This window comes from Prunus mume, linkage group LG1, assembly GCF_029339155.1.
Source record: "Prunus mume cultivar Tortuosa linkage group LG1, ASM2933915v1, whole genome shotgun sequence".
Lineage (NCBI taxonomy): Eukaryota > Viridiplantae > Streptophyta > Magnoliopsida > Rosales > Rosaceae > Prunus > Prunus mume.
Genome location: NC_142698.1, coordinates 23,186,344 through 23,207,103, shown reverse-complemented (window position 1 = coordinate 23,207,103; position 20,760 = coordinate 23,186,344). Strand labels below are relative to the sequence as shown.

The window sequence follows — 20,760 nt, the reverse complement described above, 5'->3', positions numbered from 1 at the left end:
TTTCTCATACATCAACGGTCGAAAATAACCATATAATTTGTATAATGATTGTGAATGGTATAATGAGCTGTCTTTGGTATAACTAACTAATACACAAAGACAAATAAACTTTGTGTTGTTACATAATAATTAATATGAAAAAATATTAGAAATGGAGCAAGGGGTTTTGCATTGCAAGATGGACATGATTTTAATAATTTATGGAGGCTCCCAGAGGGTGACATGGTCTGTTTTGATCCCCACATTGTTGTCTCCGGCTAAACCTCCTGTGCCATGTACTTTTTCTAGCACACACCTTAGACCTTAGAGGAATCCTATGCTTCATTTTCAACCATGTATTTTTAAGAAGAAAATTTTAAATAAATAATCAATGTGTTTTTGGAAAATAAAAAAATGTGGTTATGTTAATTAATATATTAATTATTTGATGCAAAAGTAGGCCGCCGAATGAAATTTTCTATCTATGGCTAGCTAGGTGCTGTCCACAAGCTTTGGACATTACATCTGTCTTTAGTTGTTGCTTAATTGGCAGTAGGAAAGTATTAACTATATATGGAAATATTCTATTTTTAAACAAGGTTGCTATGCTTCCTTCCTAACTATCAATCTCATTCTGAATCATTGATGGTGGGAATGGCCATGAGTTTAAACAAAAGTGATATTAGATTATGATTTAAATTATTATTATTATTTAAAAAAAAGTGGTAGATTCAAGTCTCTGTCTTAACTACTAAAATTATGAACTCTCATATTTGAATGTGTTTAAATTGACAGCTTAACAACAAAATGTACAAAAACATCTTACGATAAAAAGGAAAATTTGGATTGTGCATGTTAAAAGCGAAAGAATTATGCTAACGTTAGTCGTACCTAGACATGTGACATTAGCTTAGCATATCCGTTGGATGATTATGGACAGGTGGTTTGAAGGCTTACCATCAGGGGGTAACCAATAACCAAGGTCATGAGTAAAACTTGAAAATGACATGTACGGCTGCTTCAGATTCTGGTGGATATTAATGCTTCGGTAAAATGTCGCGAGAGCAGGTAGTAGTGTCTAATACATCATAGATAGCATTTGGTTTGTTGGTCCAAAGCCTTACATTTCATGTGTAAAACTTGAAGGGGATGAGGCTTTGTTCAATTCCGTTCGAATTCAAGCCTGTTGGAATAAGTTGCCCTTCTCAATAGGCTCGTCTACAAATGCTCAAAAGCTACCAACATCCATGTTTCAGGTGTTATGTATGAACCCACAAGCCAATTTATCAAAATGCAGGATTTTTTTTTTTTTTTTTTTTTGGTGTGTGAATCCCAAGCACTAAATAAATTATCATTGTATGTTAACAAGCTTTTTAAAGCTCATGGGACATGAACTACACATATCAGCCAAGCAAATTGGACGGACTGATAATAAATGGCAAAAAGTATATTACAAACAACAAATAATATTGCTACAACTTCAAGCCTTTGTTGAAAGTATAGATTATATGCCCTTGCCAATCAAAGAGAAACATCTCCAGTTGCCATCAAAAGGGGGATAGAAGAGCTTCATTGGGAAGAATTTTGGGAAACTCCCCGGACTTCTGATGCTGGTGAAGAATAAGAAGGTATGACCTGGGTCAATGAACAGTTATGTCAAAGTCGGCCTACAAAGCAGTGCAGATGACAGCAGATAGGGATACAGGTAGTGCAATGGAGACAGGAGTTCAACTAGAAACTAAAAGGTACCTTAATGGGATAAACTTCAGTGACTTCTTCAGTTCCCTCGTCCAAGTAAACAACATCCTGCATGGTAAGCTGGTGATATTCGACAACCTCCCTTAGGAAGCGATTTTCACGTGCATAAACTGAATTTTCATGTGCCAATCTTGCTTTCTCTGCCAAAAGTGTTTCCAATTGCAGCCGTATCTGAAAGGGAAATATTCGCATCAGAGACATTGCACCTGATGTCACTATGCACATAGAACATAAGCATTAAAATGTATCAAGGAGGTTCTTGTCCTGCTCAAACTATTTATAAGGTCTTTAAATATATAACATCAGAAATGAAGATGGTAAATTGTAAACCAAACATAATTTCAAGTCTCAAAAGAAAGATAAATTAACAAAAGAAGAAGCCAATGTAAAAGATAATAAACCAAAAAACACTACTAATGAAGAAAGAAAAAAATTGATACCAAATCATCATCTTCAGGGCTGTCTCCCCTTTCACGATTCTCTCGAAGGATTTTGTTTTCTTCCTCCAGCTGAGCACATCGCTCCTTTGCAAAAGCAAAATCTGCTTTGACAGTCTTCAACTCCCGAAGAAGAAGTTTTGCTTTGGCAGCCATTGCCATTGCTACCTGTAGTGCAAACAAAAGGCAAATCATGCTTCTTATTATACAAGTGAATTGTAAGCATCAAACAATTGTGCTACACGTGAACCCAATAGCAAGGTTATGGATTATGGAGCATCAAAGTCATCCAAAAATTTTCATTCTATTAACTGTTAATTATTTGTACAAAGAGGGTCATACCAGACTCAACAGATTTCATGCATGATAAGGAGGAAATTAATTAAAATATTCCAACATCCCAACATTATTCATATTCTGGCTGCAAGCATATAACTTCTATTATATCAACCAGTGACACAAAAGTTGCCACCTTACGTCGCGAGATGCCTTCAATTGAAGTTCGAGGTCAGCTTGCGTCTGAGGTTTTTGCGCCTGATTCTGTGCAGAACCACTGGCCTTTTTCTTGATATGCTTACGAGTTTCTTGAATGATGTCTGCAGTCCGGTTCTCAACAATCGTACGACCTTCCTGTCAAAGTGAAACACAAACAGTGCATACATGATCGAATGGTAAGTACCAATTTATTGAATTGATTCCAGAGTAAGCTAAACATAAAGTCAATGAATTTGTGCAGATACAAACACACACACACAGAGTAATTGTTTCCATTCATATTAGCCTTATGTATAAACACACACGGACAACTTACTATGTTTCAGAAAATAGAATGAAAGAGTAGGCAAAATAGTGGGATTACTTTTGACAGCCTGAGAAAACCATTTAAAGCTCAAAATTGACTTTAATATAGCTTTTGCAATGCCTACCTCCAAGGCAGTCCCAATGGTTCCACTAATATAACTAAGGGATGATGTGAATGCACCCAACCCCTTCTGTAACGTCGGGTTGTCTGTCCTTCCACGGCTCTCAACATGTTGGTTTGGATCACGATACTGCTGCAAATAGTTAGTAGATATACAACTTAGTATTAGACACTAAAAGTCCGCAGATACACAACTAAATGATGAATGAACAATGAAGCAGCAACTGCACGTCTTTGGAAAATGCCAAGCTACCATAAGACCAAGATTATCTCACCTTACCCCTTGTTGGTGTAGAAGGCATGTCCACCCTTGTTCTTCCAGGAGAATCATAATTTTCAGCTGCATTATCCTCGTCGTCGTCGAGAATGGCTTTGGCTTTTCTAGCAAGTACACCCCAAAACCCATGTTTGGATTCACTCAAGTTTTTTATTGATGTATACTCATGTGGCTACAAAACACAACAGATAAAAAGGCATTGGAACTTGCAAGTAGCAGCGAAAGCAAGAAATGGGTAGAATCAAACCACATCAGATGCAACACAGAAGCCAATTCGCGAATGAAAACAACATAAAGCATGTGAATTCCCAGACCTGTGAGGGAGAAGACGACGCAGGGGTTGTGGTGGTGGGGGGGTTGGAAAATCGGGAAGGTGACGAGGAGTTGACAGCAGGCTGAGCACCGCGAGCGGCATAAGCAGAGGAGAGAGAAGAGTCGCGGTGTGCCGAAGAGGCTCGAATAGCTTTGGCCGCAAGCGAATCATCGGACTGCGGCGGAGGAAGTGGGTACCGAGATTTTTCGTCTTCTTCTTCTTCAAATCGAAAGCTTGGGCTTGATGTTGATGACGAAGATGATGGCACCTGCTGCCTCCTCCTGTAAGCCATTTCCAACAATCTCCTCTTTTCTCTGCTAAATTGAATTGCAAAACCCTAATACCCACGAGAATATATGGCACTCGCTCTCATTCAAAATTCGATCTTTTTGCCCTCTTTTTTGTTTTTTGTTTTTTGTTTTCAGAGTCTCTGCGACTGCAAAGATGGAAAATTGAATAGCCCCGACGAGGAAAGCCCTAAATTGGCAAACCCTGGTGCAGTCACAGAGAAGAAGATACTCACACCTTCGGCCGAATCAGCCCTTCTTCTGAATTCGCCTTCTGGCTTTGCTTGGCTTGTGTTCTTGTGTCTTTGCGTTGTCAACGCCCACTTTCCTTTGATACAGAGTTACTGTTTTTCTTACCAAAAATAAGATTGCTCTTTTGATTTGGGCCTGGAGCTTCTTCTGCCCAGCTTTTTGGGTTTGGGCTTGCTTTGTAGTAGAATTGACAAAAACCACATTTCCTTTTCCTTTTAGAGCATTCATAGTGGGGGGTGTAAAGTCACTTTTACATCCTCTTTACACCTTCCGGGGGAGGGGGTGTAAATATGTTTTTTCTCCAATGGGGAGGTGTAAATTTGGGGGTGTAGCCATGGGTCCCAGCCTTTTATGTTGAATTTTCTTTATTTTTCTTCTCTTTTCTCGGGTGGGTTCCGTTTGCAAGGAATGTAAAAATAGATGTAAATATACATTTTATTTTACATCCCCATGATAATGATGTATATTTACATCAATTTACATCTTTCCATTGGAGACGATTCCGGTGACTTGGGGTGTATATTTAACATACACTCCCCCACTGTGGATGCTCTTACAAATGAACATTTTTATTGAAATCCAACAATCCTTTTTTCAGACTCAACACCAAAATTTTATCCCGTTGTCAAGGTTTTTTATGGCAGAATTTGCCTCTAGTTGTTGGATTAAATTTTGACAATATGTGGGAGACTAATGAAGGTGAAAGACTAATTAGACCTAATGAAAAGATGGTGTAAAACCCATTCCAAGGAGAAGTTTTGAGGAATCAATGAAATCGGGAGGTTGGGGCATGTAGACTTCTTCGCGGATGGTGCCATGGAGGAAGATATTGGAGACATGTAATTGAGTGATGGACCAATCATATTAGACAAGTGATAAGATGATTCTAATGGTGATGGATTTTACAATGGGGCTAAAGGTTTGAGAGTAATTGATTCCGGATTGTTGATGGAACACCCCTTAACATAAAGCGTGACTTGAAACGATCAAGAGAGCCATCAACCTTATATTTTACTTGATACACTCATTTGTATCCAATGATGTTTTGAGAGTGGTTAGGGGGACCATATGTACATGTCCATGTTGATTATCATCATTATTAGAGAACAGTTTTAGACATCAACCCCATAAAGCAATAGTAGATAAGCCCAACACGCCCAATAAATTAATCTTTTTCATCCACTTAAGAGTCATTCTATATTGAGTGCCTTATATATGACCCTTATGTAGGGATGACAATGGGTCAAATGAAGGGTGGGTATGCCATCCTCATCCTCATTGCACATTTTTCCCCATCCCTGCCTTCATATCAACAATCTTCAAATCAGGGATTCCCCATCCCCTCCTTCATTGGGGAATAGGTTCCTCGACCCGCCCCATTATGAAAAAGTAAAAAACAAAAAGCTACTTTGTTAAAACGAGAAAAAAAAAACATTATTAGCACAAGATATGTATCAATTTCATTTTTATTAACTAAAAATATAGAATAGTTATAAAAAAAATTAACACATGTCATAACTACATGTTCAAGACATGATCATCAGTATAGAAGTAGCACCACCATCATACATCTTAATAATATAATGATATGATAAAATAAATTATGTATATGTATATATTCTAAACGGGGAGGGTTCGGGTCGAGGATTAGAAAATCATCCCTGCCCATTCCCGACTACCATACCGGAAAAATTCCCTTAACCCGTTCCCATACCCATTTTTTATCATTCATACCCGACCCATTAGGGTTGAATCTCTGTGAAGACTCTTATCCGTGGGAAAATTGTCATCCCTACTCTTAGGTGAGGTCTTATCTCTTAACCGTTGATTTAGGCTAACCAATTTGATCAAATGGCTAACCAATTTGATCTAACGACTAATAAATAGAGCCTCACCTAAGGGTCATATATAAGGCCCTCACTATAGAATTCTTGATCCAGTTAAAATGGAGTTCGGCTCCACGTTAAATAAGGAATTTGCCAAATATAACCGTATTTTCCTATTTTCTTGGATACACTATTGTACTAAGTTATATGCAGTATTCATTGTTGGATTGGTGGATACTCCAATCACTCAATGCTTTTAAAGCCCATCCAACGATGAATACTACATATGTACTTAGCGCATAAATATACCCAAGAAAATTAGCTTTTTTCCTTTCATTTTCTATGAATCAATGCTAACATTAGACTTGGCAAACGGTCCTATTCATGATTTTGAAATCCACTTTATTTTTTTTACAGTTCCTTTTGCTTTGGTATTTAAATAAGGAAAATATTTCATTCCTTACCAAGTAAGTAGTAGCTCTTACATTTCTATCAATAGCAGCGTAACATGTGTGCATAATTTTTTATTTTTGTATTTGTAATGAATTATTTTTGCATATATGTCAATCTGTAATTCGCAGAAAGGAGGAGTATCTCCTTATTGATAAAAAGACAAGTAATATCCTTTAAATAAATTTAGTGACTAATTGAAGTTTAAGAGAAAGGCTATACACGTTTCTTCAGCTGAGAATTGAGGGAAGGGAACATTTAAAAGCAAAATCAGGCCAATCAATATTATTGTCGAGGAATATGTTACATGTACAATAAAAAGGTTCAATTTTCAAATATGTAAAATGTTGCATGTGCGTTATATAATGGTCATTGTACATAATAATATAAGCTTTGAAAATTGAAATAAAGGGAATATTGCAATAATAATTATGAGTACTTTGAATATGCACGGCTTTGTGTTGGAAGGGTAGGTAGAGAGAGGCTGAGTTGGCCACCCTTTTGCTAGACAAACAAACATGGGGTGGCTCTGACGGCGGTGGCAAGCTCCATTATTTTGGTGTAAACTACAAGAAAATAAGCAATTGGGAATCAATGGTTGTTCAAACTTTGAAACATTGTGTTGGTATACTCAGCACAACAAGACATAACCACACATGATTATGCTTACTTGTTTGCCTTGGAAATTATTCTCTCAGCGAATATAGCAACATTTCACTATTCTAATTGCATGTTTTTGAATCTGAAATATATTATTATGAAGTATCAAAGAAATGTTGATAAGTGCTCTTAATGAAATTTAATATAATTGAGCTCTCGACTCATCTTAAAGTAAAAATTTAGTTCAGTGTAACGTTCGTTAGAGATTCGAATTTAGGACATTTTCCAACTTTTAACATTACATTAATTATTGATTTTTTGCACAAAATTAGTATGTTATTGCATTATAATAATTATGAGCAACACTTTCTTAGTGAAATCATATCTCAGCAATGTTGCTCAGGAGTCTCCAAAAGTAGTAGCAAACTAAACTCTTCAAATTAAAGTTTGTTGACCTATGTGACAATTTGAAAAGGTTTATTTGCTATTTTAATAATTTATGCCCCAACAAACTCTTCAATTCAATTAATGAAATATTATGGAAAAGAGCGAAAAATACGAAAAATGTCTATGTATTTATTATCCGAAAATAACAATGCATGTTTTTAATATTTTCAAGATATGTTTTTTTTTTTCCAAATTAAAATTAAATGTTTTGAAAAGCCAAGGTCAAAGACCCAAGACACCATCACAAATCCTAGCCTCTTCTCTCCCAAAAAAAACCTCTACAACTATTTTCACTTTAAGGGGGGAGGAAGAATTATTTCTTATATTTTCCCCATTTTCAAAGATAAAAGGTTTTCCCTATTTGTCTTTGTTTTGTAATGATTTCCTCCACTCATCATAGGCAGATGTGTCTCGATGTCGGATCTCCACATATATTTCGATGTTGGATCTCTACCACCATCGTTTTTCAGGTTTCTTCATCTTTGGAATAAGTCGCAGATACTCTTTGGGTTTTCTGTGTAGTTTTCACTTCTCATTTTGTGAGAGTTTTTCACCTCTTCTTTGTGAGAGCTTTCTACATCTCCTTTATAAGAGTTTTATTTATATTGTTATAGCTTGGTATTCTCAAGCTTTATCTCTTTTTGGTTGTTCTGAGTTTGCACTCTTAGTTGTGATGCTTATGTAAGAGTTTTTTCGATCCTGTGTGATCATTAGTGGAGAAGCCTCAAATTGTCATAATTTTGATGTTAGATCGCTCTGTTATTGTAATGGCCTTTTGTGGTTAGTTTGTATTGGCTCTTTGCGGCTAGTGGCTTTTTTGGCTAAATTATGAATGCAATCCCATAATTTATAAAAAAAGAAAAAAGAAAAGAAGAGCCAAGGTCAACTTTCTAGTTCTGAAAAGAGAGAAAGATGTTGTAACTTTGATGATTGAGTTTAATAAGGCAGTTGGAGAGGGTTTTGATAATGTGGCTCACTTATTTTAGCATTTCAAAATTGTTGAAGAGGCTCTTAGAATTGCTCTTAGCTTATAACAAACACTTTAATAAAATATCACACATTATGAGTTATGACAAAGGTAAGTGCTCCATACCCTTCATGAGTTTGAGTAACAAGTTCTTATTGTTATCCACATTTCTGGATAGATTATACATCATATTATTATATCAAGCTTATTAAGTTTATTAAGTTAATTGTCAAATTTATGTTTGTTAAGTTTTTAAGTTTTTTTTTTTTAATCAAGTGAAATTTGTATTTATAATTTAGTCACTATATTTTCTTGATGAAATTGATGGTATATAAACCAACCAAGTTGGCCAAGCATTTGTGTTTTCTTTTATTGAGAAATTCTGGGATTGAATTCATAATTCAACCAAAAAAGTAACTAGTCACAAATGACTAATACAAACTAGCCATAAATGGCCATTACAGTTACGGAGAAATCTAACATCAACATTAAAACAATCTTATGCCTTTTCACTAACGATCACGTGACACCGAAGAAACTTTCTGACATATGCATCCTATTTAAGAATGCAAAGTTATAACAATAAAAAACAGATAAAGCTTGAAAGAATCAATACATAGCGAAGCATTTGTTTAGTAGCTTATGGTTGCTTGAGCTCCACTGATCCAATTTAAACAAATTTGAGTCTTGTTATAGATCAAGTTAACTAAAAAATAGAGCTGAATAAATTTGATCCATTACAACAGTAATATGTCTTATTCTTTGTACACAAAATATAATTACTAATTGTATGATATACAAACAGTAACCTTGGAAAAGAACATATCAACCACCAATAATTTATTAAAGAAAAACAAACCATGATCCCAGAGATGACAAGATCATAAGCTAAATATTTATGCCAGTGGTGTAAACATTAACATACAGTCTATGGTTGCATAAAAGCAAAAAAATTGAATTGGTAAATTACTCAAATGATCCTCAAACTTATACGCGATTTACATTTTGGTCCCTTAATTAAATTATTAGTCCAAATGGTACATAAACTCTATTTTAATCGCCCATTTGATCCAACCGTATAATTTTCTATTAGATTTAACCAAACTTTAGGGTACATATGACTTTTCATAATTAACAAAAAAAAAAAGATTAAAATAAATACAAAATTAGAAAAAAAAAATGAAGAAAATGAGGAAGAAACCCAGAAGAAGAAGAAGCGGACAAGGTTATTGCAATGACTTTCTTAAGTAAAATTGGGAATATACTCAGATAGATTGCAAACAAGCATATCAGATCTGAATTATCTCCTTTCAAACTGTCTATCCATCAAGCAGTAAGATGCATGTCAAACATGGTGAGTTCAAAGCTCTTTATTGGAGGTATTTCGTACCAGACATATGAGTAGAGTCTGAAGGAAGCTTTTGCAAAATATGATGAAGTTATTGATGCAAGAATCATCAGTGACCGTGAAACTGGTAGATCTAGAGGATTTGAGTTCATCACTTTCACTAGTAGCGAGGAGGCATCCAGTGCAATACGGCCTTTGGATGGGCATGAACTTCATGGTAGTCAAGTAAGGGTGAATTATGTTATTGATAGACCTCGCCCTAACATCGGTGATGGATGTGATTTTGAAACTACTAGCATTGGAGGTGGTTTTGGCAATAACATCAATTTAGGTGTTGGTGGTGGTGTTGGTGGTGCTGATGACTTTGTTGGTAGTGTTGACAACGACTTTGGTAGTGGTGGAGCTCAATTGGGAGAGAACAAAGGTGGTTTCAGCTTGGATGATCCCTTGAAAGGAAATGATAGGGATGATGATGATGATGATGCCGACAACTTTCTCAAGAGGGCTTGATAATATTTAGATAAGAGGAGCGATTTAGTTTGCTTCTCCGCAGAGCTACTAGTAGATTGTCTTTTTGTTACAGCTAAATGTCCCCCCTCCATGTCCTTCTGAACTATTAATTTCATTTGGTAGATTTTTTCTATGAATTTCATGCACCTTTTAGTGTGCTTTGTCAACTAAGGACATGGATTATGGGAAAAAAAAAACAAAAGAAGAAGAAACTAGGAAGAAGAAGAAGAAACACAAAAGCAAAAGAAGAAGAAACCCAGAAGAAGAAGAGAGAGAGAGAGTTAATGGATGAAATGATCAATTTGTTCTCATATTTAATAGAAATATTGACAGAATGTAATGGTAGGACCAATGAAGTGAATAATATAGAGTTGATGTACCATTTGAACTAATAATTTAATTGAAGGACCAAAATATAAATCGGATATAAATTTAAGGACTATTTGAGTAATTTACCTAATATTGAATGGTTTAATTTCTGCTTCTTGGGCCTACATCGTATGCAAAGTGTAAAGGGTTAGGGGTAGTTATGTCATTCAATATTCGGAACGACTCAATGAGTATGAGACCCTGACTTTCTCCGCCAGACTCATCTGTGACCTCAAACCCTATATATAGCGTACATCTCCCTACAAATACTCAGAAGATAATAGACCTAGATACTAGTGCAGCACAGTAGGGAGAGAGAGAGAGAGAGAGAGTGAGTGAGTGAGAGAGAAGCAAAACTATGGTCAAAGAAACCCCACCACCTATTTCTTCTCTAAACAGTAGTGGAGAGGGTGAGCTGTACATATCAGTGGCATAAGCATCTCTCTCTGAGTCTCTCTGTCTCTGATGATGTAGCTGGAGATGGAGGGAGGGAGGGAGAGAGAGAGAGAGAGAGAGAGAGAGAGCCTTAGCCTTGTGTTGTAGTTTGTCCATGTTGAATGAGTAAATACTAAATAGTAAATACACATTCATTATGGTCATAAGTATCAAAAGCTATCCTGAAAAAGAAAAGAAAAGAAAAGAAAAGCCCATTTCTTTTTTTATTTTTGAAACTTTATTGCTTTCTTTTGGTATATAGTAACAACAAACACCAGTGCTTTGCCAGATTTGTGTAGAGAGAACAGAGAAAGAGAGATCCTTCAATATATCGCTTTCCCTTCTCTGATTCTCACGAAAGACAGCGACACTTCCTCTCCCTTCTCCCCCCATTTTTTCTCTCCTACTCCTTTAACACAAACCCTTCTTGATTTTTGCATCACTCTTTCATTTCTCTTAATTTTTATTTCATTATTTTTATAAATCTTATTTAATTCTTTCTGGCTTTTGTCTATATTTTTGGTTTCTTTCTTTTAATACATAATCACAGACTTCACAGTGCGGCTGCTGATCGTGGTTGAAGAACGGATTTACTTTTCCCTGAAGTTGTAAGGACGTTTCGGTGGAGGTTCTATTATTAGTAAGTCTCAAAGTCTTTTAGACCGTCTTTCATTCCATGCCCACATAATTATGTGTTAATTTGCTTCGTTTTTTCACAAGTTGGTCCTTTGTCACATGTACCATTATCTCCTTGTTCCCTCTGCAATCTCTAAAAAAGGTCCCTAATTTGAGGCTTTGACAGCCAAACACTTGATGATGGCTGCTTAAAACCTACCATCTTTTACTAATTTTGAATTGTGATAGAAGCAGCTTCGACATTTTTATGCAAGCTATTAGACCATCTTTATTTATAGTATTTTTTTTGGGGCCAGGAAGAGTAATTCATAGGGGATGAATATATGATGATGTGATGTTCTTAGGTGGTTTTGAGTCTCTGGTTTGTAATGGGTTTTCTTTTACTTAGGGTTAGGGTTCATGCAAGAAATTATAATTTACTTTGAGATCATGGTTTTCTAACGCTATATAATTTATGTTCCTTTGGCCATTAAAGAAAAATAACTAGTGTTACTTTAATTACCGATGGAGAAATGAATAGAAAGCAAAAGGAGTTTCTCACTTTTATAAATTATCCGTCGTTTGGTTCTTATGTGTAAGTGGAAACAAAAGAGGAGAGAATTCCAGTCTTGGAGTCTTGGACTTACAAGTCATGGACAATCGGAATTGATGCAAATTTTTGGTAATTTGTAAAATTTCTACACCTTTATGAGAGCACATATCAGAATGTCCCCATTAGTACATATTTTATTACTGGCGGTAAGATCAGATGGATTAAGGGAGCTATATATCAGAATGCATATCAGGACTCTATAGAGTAAAGTTATTAATTCATGATTGTGTCAATAATATATAGGCTACATTTTCTATTGGCATCCATTTTCAGAATTTCCTTTGAATATGCTATAATCTATTTAGAATTTTAGATTGATTTGAGTATTTCTGCTTTCAAGAATAATGCTATAAAATTTCAGTAATAACTTTCAATGTAATATGTTTGAACATGAAATTTGAATGCTATTCATCTACATGCATAAATTCAAACCAAGCAAGCACTAATCAATACCATATGATCACAGTATTTTATTTGTCCTTTTTTTATCATTTTGTTTAGACATCAAATTGAGTATAGGAAACCTTAATAATATTTTGGTCCTTCTTGTTTCCCCCTTCTGAATTAGCATATGCGATGTTTAGTTCCAATTTTTCATTGAATTATGGTTTGATGCCGATGGAGCATCGATATCGTTAGAATAATGTTTATTATGTATTCTTAGAGATGATTTAAGTGAGCTTTCTTCAGTCCACTCATGGAAGGGCAAAGGGTTTGGATTAGCTGCCGACTCATTCATTCAAACACAGTAGAAAAGGGGGTTGATGTTTCTACTGCGAATGTGTGAATGATGCGGGAGATAAATTTCATCCTTTTCTTCTCTGTGCTTGGACTGAAGGGAGCTCCCTTTTATTGTCTTCTTTGTTATATTTGCCTTTGAATACCTTGCCATTTCCATTAATTATGTTTTTGTGAGTAATATATAATTTCCCCAAGTAATCTTTTGTTTCTTATACATTCCTGAGTGAAGTAGATTATGCTGCCTTTCCTTTTGTTGCTGACTGAAGGGTCGAAGTTGAACCATCTGTTGTTTTGAATCTACCTTAAAACATCTATTTGGGCTGCTTTTTTATATATTAATTTCTTTGCAGGGCACCATACTGGATTTTAGTTGAAGTTTGGCAACAAAGTGTACAATTTTTATTGTGTATATATATCTAGTTTGGCCGGTACCAGGAAATAAAGGGGTAAGGAAAAGAGGATGATGAGGTCATGAAATTAGCTGGGAACAATTATTTCCCTCACTGAGCAAAATGATTGTGATCTACTGTTTTAGGAGAGGGAGAAACACTTACATGAAATTGCTATTCCCGGCCAAGATATACCACGTGTGGTGACTTTTTCACGTGGCAGACTGTACCCGTTTCATAGAAGTTTTCTGGTGTTTTTTTTTATAGAGATTGTTAATTTTAGTAAAAGCTAGAGAATCAAAATAGAACGTACAAAGCCGGTGAGTGAGGTCACACTGGAAAAACAATAAAGTAAAAGTGCTTTTATGTTTATGATTATTAGGGAAAATTGAGTGAGAAATATAGAGGCTGTGGTTGGTTGTCTTTATTGGTTTGGCCATGTTTGGGAAGTGGATATAATTAGAAGCAGATTTTGTGGCATGCATTGATAATTAAGTAGCCCGTGCGTTTTGGCCTCATGTCCACGTCTGTGTACTCAAGTGGGGCTAAAAACGCAGTCTCAGATCAGTCTCAGTCTCTCAGAACCAGAGGTTGGAACTTGGAGCTACCTAGCTATCTATATATAGACTATACATGCCATGTCTATTTCTACCCACCCTTCATGCTTCCTTGGCATTCGTGAACCCTATACATACATCATATGTATCACACCCCGTATAATTACTTAAACAACCCCAGAGTCTCCCCTTTTTACTTTTGTGGCATAATGTCTCTCAGCAAAAATCTGATTCCCTTTCACATATGAATTAGGCCAGTTAGTTAGGGCATTAGGGCAGTGAGATTATCCTCTTGTGCCAATGTTCGAATTCTCATTTTCATTGTTTAGATTATTGCTTGTATTTGAAAAAAAAAATCTGATTTTTTAAAAGATTATGAGAAGTTATTTTCTTCTATTTTATGGAGCTCAAAACCCCCCACTTGTGTTTTTTGTAGGTTATATGATCTTTACGTGTGTATGAAGATCTGAAGTGAATTAAATAAGCAGTTCATTGGGTGTCGATAATGGAAGTACACAAAAAAAGATATTGGAAGTACACTTGAAGTAGATTTTTAATTGTATTTATCGAGTAATGAGCATGTGTTATGGTGTTTGATTAGTTTATTGAGGTGAAGTTAATTAATATTCTTCTTCCATATGGGGGGGTGTTGCCATGTTGTCTGATCCTCTCTATTTTATTTTGCGTTGATGTCATTCTAAGAAATCTGTGTAATTGCTAATGCTGTAATGCGTGAAAACCCTACTGGACGACAACTGGTCTTATTTTGCTTTTCTTATTAGGGTTTATTAGGGCTTCTTTGGAAGTCCAACTGCCCACATCTACCTAGTTAATTTCCAAGATAGGCAGGAGGGAATATGCAACATTACATTACCAACCAAAAAAAGAGAGGTCAATTTCAATAGAATGATGCTGCCTCAAATCTGCAAGAGAAGTGGCATTTGTTATGTTTATGGAATTAATTAGTCCAGGGTTTTATCTGGGTGAGCACGTATATTTTATGAGAACTGAAACGATGCATGATTTTATGCTAGATGACTACTGTTGGACCCGAAAGCTTAAACTTGTATCTACTCCGAAAGATTAAAGTGTAAAGAAATGAAGCACCAACGTATGTCAAGGACAAACAATTCCAACCCTCAGCGCACCACACTGCAAGTGTACGAATGTTTATTTACTTTTTTGTTTTATATTTCTTATAATATCTCCCAAGAGCTTGTAGATGAGAGAGAGAGAGAGAGAGAGGTGGTCCTGCCCTCTAAAGTTAAACCCCTGGTGAGTGGAAATGATAGATATATGGTACATTGGTCCCTCCTCTACAATGAAATTCCCCCACTAAAGAGGTGGCTGTGAGTTTGGCATATCATATCATGTTGACATATTATCTAGATCTGTGGAGAAAAGTACCACCAGTTGAATAAGTTAACCTAAATTTGAATGCACTTGAAGAATCGCAGGTACCCTGGGCTTGTGTTGTTTAATCATTAATGTGTACACTTGGTTTTTGTCATTGGACGGTTAAGTATCTGCTTAGAACAGTACACGACCCTTAATATAAAATTATGTATAAGATTGAGGGAAGGAGCCAGTCATCTTCAGGCGAGAAGTGGCTTTCACTAGGAATAAGTGCTTTTTGTCTGCTTTTCACTTGCCCTCTTTTAACAACTGATGATTCTTTTGATGCTGCTGCTGCTGCTGTATTATGAAAACTCATCACCAAATGCTCCAACCAAAAAAGAAGAGAAGTAAAACCCTACAACCCTTTTCTGAATTTTTTCTCTCTCTCTTTTTCTTTATTTTCCTTGGTTTTTAAATGAAGTCCAAAAGGGAGCATACATAGATGAACAGAAATGAAGACATAGTACATTAACATTACAACATAATTAAAATTGTCTCTCAACTGGGACAAGGGCAGATAATAACATAGAAGCACAGACATGTAAAAAAAGAGAACACACAGAACCAGTCCACTTCTCTAAGTTCAACTCACAGCTGCAGAGCCAAGTTTGGCTGCTGAGAATCCTCCAGTAAAGATATAAAAGATGGAGAAGTAGGCTCCTCTTGGTACCATTGATGAGTTGTAGCTCTTTCATGGCTGCCAATTTCATTGTACAATGGGGGCTTCATTATTCCCTGAGCTGATGACACAAGCTCTTGTTCTTTCCTCATAAACATAACATTTGCCAATGGCCGGTGATCCTCACCAAGCTTCACTTTCATACTTGGAAAACTACCGATTTCTTGCATACTTCGCGCTGTACCGGGATGGTTCCATTGAGCCAGCTGACCTGCCTGTGCAGAGTTAGCTACATAGTTATTCAGTGAAGATAGCTGACCTGCCTGTGCTGAGCTTGCTGCATAGTTATTTAGTTGAGAAAGATGACCTGCCTGTGCCGAGCTAGCTGCATAATTGTTATTCAGTTTTGAGCCAAAATCATAAAAGGAAGTTTGTGCCTGACTCAAACTTGACAACTTTGGAGCTGGTGAAGGCATGTAAGATGATGGCCTCAAATAGGTGTTGCTTCTAGACATGATCTCTAGCAGCCTTGACTGATTAGAGTGATATGCAGTTCTAGACAACTGAGCTTGCTGAAGCAGCTGGTTTCCTAGATTGTTAGGTTTGGCTAACATATCCACAGTCCTAAACTTTATGCTGTTGTTTGAGGTACCGGGACTACTCAAATCTCTAACGACACGAATATATGATTCTAACCGAACCTTGCTGTTTTGATTTTGAGGAGCTCTGCCTTCCATGTTACTTCCCTGAAGTCCTATGCCAGTGGTAAGACCAGGGATGTTCATGTTTTTGTTAATATCAATGGCCATCTGTTCATGCAAAGCTTTGTTATAAGTGTCTTTTCCCTTGGCTACCTGAAGAATCATTTTCCCTTTTGGGTCATTTAGATTGCTCTCCATGCCTAATCTGGATGTGCCAGGAACAATCATATTTCCCTTGTTAGCACCCTCATTGATACATATGCCAGCTCTGGTGGGGGCATATCTTCGTGCAGAAGCATCACCATGAAAATATGAAACATTAGCATCCCTTGGGAAGTTATATAGGGAATTATGTTGCATTTGAGTCGTTTGGCCGGTATTAACAACAGCAGGATGACCAGGTACCCCTGGGGCAGATAGGGTGGAAGCCGGATCATTTGGGGTCTGGACTGGAGGGGTTGTCTGAGACTGGCAATTTGGAGCTTCAATAAGACTTTCTAACTTTCTCTGGGCAATCATTTGAGCTGTTGGCCCCAAATCTTTAATAAACCGCATGAGACTTTCTCTATATCCAAAACCAGCATCAATCTACAATGTCAAGAAGCAATCTAGTTATATATCTCAACATACACAAGTTCGGCAAAAATTATTGTTTGAACCTATCATACATAACCTCCTCCTCACAAACTTCAGAAGTAAATAATCTCAAAGTTAAAGCATACTATACTCAGATTGGTGGGCTAATTTTGATTTTCAAACACTTTTATAAAGTTCCATAACCATTTAATAAATGCTATCCCTGATTTGATGTATATAAGATTGGCAGCAAAAGCACCTTCCATAACAGTTAACACAAGCAGAGAAAGAGGTAGGATCCAGAACAAGCTGCCACACTCTTCCGGTTATGGAACAAAGTGCAGGCCAAGTAAAAGTCTGTTTCTCTTTGCATATGAAACATATCAGTGAATAAGTTACGCAAAATCTTTGTTGGTAAGCAACTAACATGCTGTGCTTCCTTATGCAGGTGAGCTTATATCATGGAATTTAACATCTGTTAGACCAAGTTCTCGTGTAAGCAGGATGTATGGTAACTTACATGAAAAAGTGATTTGGGGAACTTGTAGACAGTTGAGAATAAAGATTCATCGTCATTGGAAGGCCTCCAATAAGTTTGACGCCGCTGAGTTTCGGCTAAATTTGAATTCCTACCATCTCTCAATCCTGCGCAAAGCAAGGGAAAATGAAACCAAATTAGCTTCCTTTTCAATCCATGCATGGCTGAAGATGGAAACTCTTCCAAATATCTTCCAAGTATGCTGTTCTAGTTATCATCCAATCATGAGTTGATAAACTATAGCAGTAAGTTCAATGATAACATCTATGGCAAGAAGAGGTAAGCCTTCAGAAGAACAATGTTGCAACTTAGCATGTTTTACCCCCCTTACCAGGGTTCGAATCTGTTTTTCTTCTTTTGACACTCCCTGGCGTAGCATGCTTTCTGCATAAACCTCTGGCTTCACTTTGGGGCTTCCTATCAGGGCATCTTCTTTTCAGCGAGTTTTCTAACAGAAACCGTTCAGGATCTGTTTTCAGATCCCTGAAAAGCTCCTCGGCTAGTTCTTGTAAGCGCTGAGCCTGGAAAGCATTATGTTAGCATTCACAAAGAAAACTAAGATAGATAACAATTGATATGCATGTACTCTTGTATCATCATGTCAAATAAATGAGCCCACCTGGAAGTGATATACGGTGGCTGATGAGTTGAAGTGCATTGCATTTTTGGATACCAGAATCGCATCATGCTGTTAATTCAAAGGAATGAAAAATCAGTTAATACTTCATAAAATGTTCTACAACATAATATCAAAATTTCAATAAATTTTCTGTCCTTCCTCACTTCTCTCATTAACATATAGAGGCCTGCACATAGTTTCACCACTTACAAATAAAGCTTGGTGCAATTTAAACACAAAAGAGATCATAATTTTTTCCTTCTCCTGAATGCAATAACAAGAAGAAGAAAGAATGAGAGCTAGGAGGGAAATTGTTTATATGGGAGTGAACCTCAAATTCTTCCAAGTTGTTGTACATTCCTTCATGTAGTTTTGCCCTCATGGTGCCAAAATCCATTGGCTCTTTGATAATTGAGTAATAGGACCTCACCTTAGAAAGCAAGAAACAGATCATTGTTTTTTAGTCAGAAAGGAAGCAGAACATCTGTAACAAAAAAAGTTTAGAAACCAAAGTATAGAGCTAACCTGTTGAGGGTCAACAGGCTGTGCAAATATTCCAAATACGTCTCTCCTATGTAAAGCAGAATGATTAGGATAAAAAACCATATATCGCATAAATAATCCACGTCCTTAAAAATAATTTTCTAGCTAGTAATTCAAACAATTAAATTGATTAACTTATGATTAAAGGAAACATGAAAAGAAAAACGCACTCAAACCTTTGCAGCGTATCAAGGATGAACTCAAATATGCGTTTTTGTGGCACTTGCTCATCAGATGACAGATTTTCTGCTTCATTTAATTAATATGAACAATAACTAAGTTACCACATTCAGAAATCTAAATGATTAGGGTGTTAAAATCACTTGACTTCAGTTAACATCTATGTTATATAACAAGAACAGGCTCACCGTTCATGATCGAATTGTCTTCTTGTTCTTGATCTTCACCATCCTGCATGCAATTCAAAATGAGAAAAAAAGCATCAAACACTGAAGCTGCAAGTTATGGTAAGAACCCTGAAGCTCAAATCAGCATCCCAAGATAAACTAGATGTCCAATTTATATATGCGCGTGTGCACACACGCATAAATACATGTAAGAGCAAGGCAGGGACAGAGGGACCTGTTGAGATGATAGGCCAACATCTTTAAGTCTTTTGCGCTTGGGGCCTCTCTTGGCAGCAGAAGCTGCTGCTCTTGCTGTAACATGAGCCTGATTCTGACCATTCTCGCCAACGACGTTGCTACCGGATTTGGAGAATTCATTGTTCCTCTTCACCTCATTCAATGCCAATATTCGGGCACTCTTCCTTCTCCCTCCAACTACTTCACTTCCCTCCCACATTTTATACATCCCTGTAATATCAACCCATGTTTATAATTTTCTGCTACTATTACCATATCAGCTTTTGTAACAAGTTTTACTTTCCATGTTACTGCCATTAAAAATTACTCCATAGAAAAGAAAGAAAGAAAGAACATGAGAAAAATAGCTTACCTGAAGTGAAGTTAGAACTAAAACCACTCTGCTTATAAACGTCTAAATGAGTAGAAATAAAATAAGGACATCATACAGGACTTACTATTGACGATTGTTTTGACCCCTTGTGGTGGGGATGGGGTGGAAAACAAAAGACTCAATTTTGGTAATTCTGCAAATACATTGTAACGGCTGCACCCACATCAGCACCAGCAAATTTACAGCTCATCTCTGATGCCTCTTACTTACTTTGCTAGATTTACCGCAAAAAGAAGGCAAGAAAGAAGATTTGCAAGGTGACCATATTTCTATCTTTTCCATCAAGCAAAAATGGGCCAAACCACATTTCCATTTTATGTTAACACTACATGCAGAAGGGTAATGAGTATGAAAAGCCTACATAGACCATATGGTAGGGATCGGTCAAATTCTGTCAAGCCACAAGAGACTTTGAATTGTTCTAACGCCTTGTGTTTGTGCGAGCGTGCCACTATTAGGATTGCAAAATCTCCGTTAGTTCCCCCTTTTTCCATTCGACAGCAGAAGTAATTTTTGTATTTTGAACTCTATTTTTTGGGTGTTCCATGAAAAACAAAAATCACTGTAATTAAAATAAAAGATTGACATGGACAGGAAAGCTTGCCAAAGGGACCTTAGAAACTCGAAAGAAAATTGTTCAAAAACATAGTAAAATTGCAGTTATGGACACAGATCCTATATAGAAGGTAGATTTGA

General features: G+C 36.5%; 2 protein-coding genes, 1 long non-coding RNA gene and 1 pseudogene across 4 annotated transcripts; 2 read left to right on the top strand and 2 right to left on the bottom strand.

The window, feature by feature from the left end:
• Positions 1-1,261: 1,261 nt before the first annotated feature.
• LOC103337290 (zinc finger CCCH domain protein) lies at positions 1,262-4,308 on the bottom strand. Of its 2 annotated transcripts, none has more exons than XM_008240482.3 (7): positions 3,688-4,308; positions 3,372-3,545; positions 3,101-3,229; positions 2,652-2,804; positions 2,178-2,342; positions 1,729-1,908; positions 1,262-1,614 (listed from the first exon to the last, which is right to left on the bottom strand). In XM_008240482.3, exons 1-7 carry the CDS (start codon positions 3,976-3,978, stop codon positions 1,549-1,551), a joined length of 1,158 nt encoding a protein of 385 aa, XP_008238704.1. In that variant the 5' UTR covers positions 3,979-4,308; the 3' UTR covers positions 1,262-1,548. The 2 variants fall into 2 exon arrangements, with proteins under 2 accessions (XP_008238704.1, XP_008238761.1); XM_008240539.3 differs by having other exon boundaries at positions 3,101-3,226.
• A 5,441-nt stretch (positions 4,309-9,749) lies between these two features.
• On the top strand, positions 9,750-10,642 carry LOC103343002 (glycine-rich RNA-binding protein 4, mitochondrial pseudogene; annotated as a pseudogene).
• Positions 10,643-11,002: 360 nt separating this feature from the next.
• On the top strand, positions 11,003-14,747 carry LOC148921357 (uncharacterized). The gene is made up of 2 exons (XR_016125832.1): positions 11,003-11,817; positions 14,529-14,747. It is a non-coding gene; the product is annotated as an uncharacterized LOC148921357 (long non-coding RNA).
• A 1,107-nt stretch (positions 14,748-15,854) lies between these two features.
• Positions 15,855-19,962, bottom strand: LOC103337193 (uncharacterized). Its single transcript, XM_089048673.1, has 9 exons — positions 19,669-19,962; positions 19,455-19,497; positions 19,263-19,332; positions 19,069-19,114; positions 18,875-18,973; positions 18,544-18,612; positions 18,256-18,445; positions 17,907-18,031; positions 15,855-17,398 (listed from the first exon to the last, which is right to left on the bottom strand). Exons 1-9 carry the CDS (start codon positions 19,897-19,899, stop codon positions 16,079-16,081), a joined length of 2,193 nt encoding a protein of 730 aa, XP_088904799.1. The 5' UTR covers positions 19,900-19,962; the 3' UTR covers positions 15,855-16,078.
• Positions 19,963-20,760: the final 798 nt, after the last annotated feature.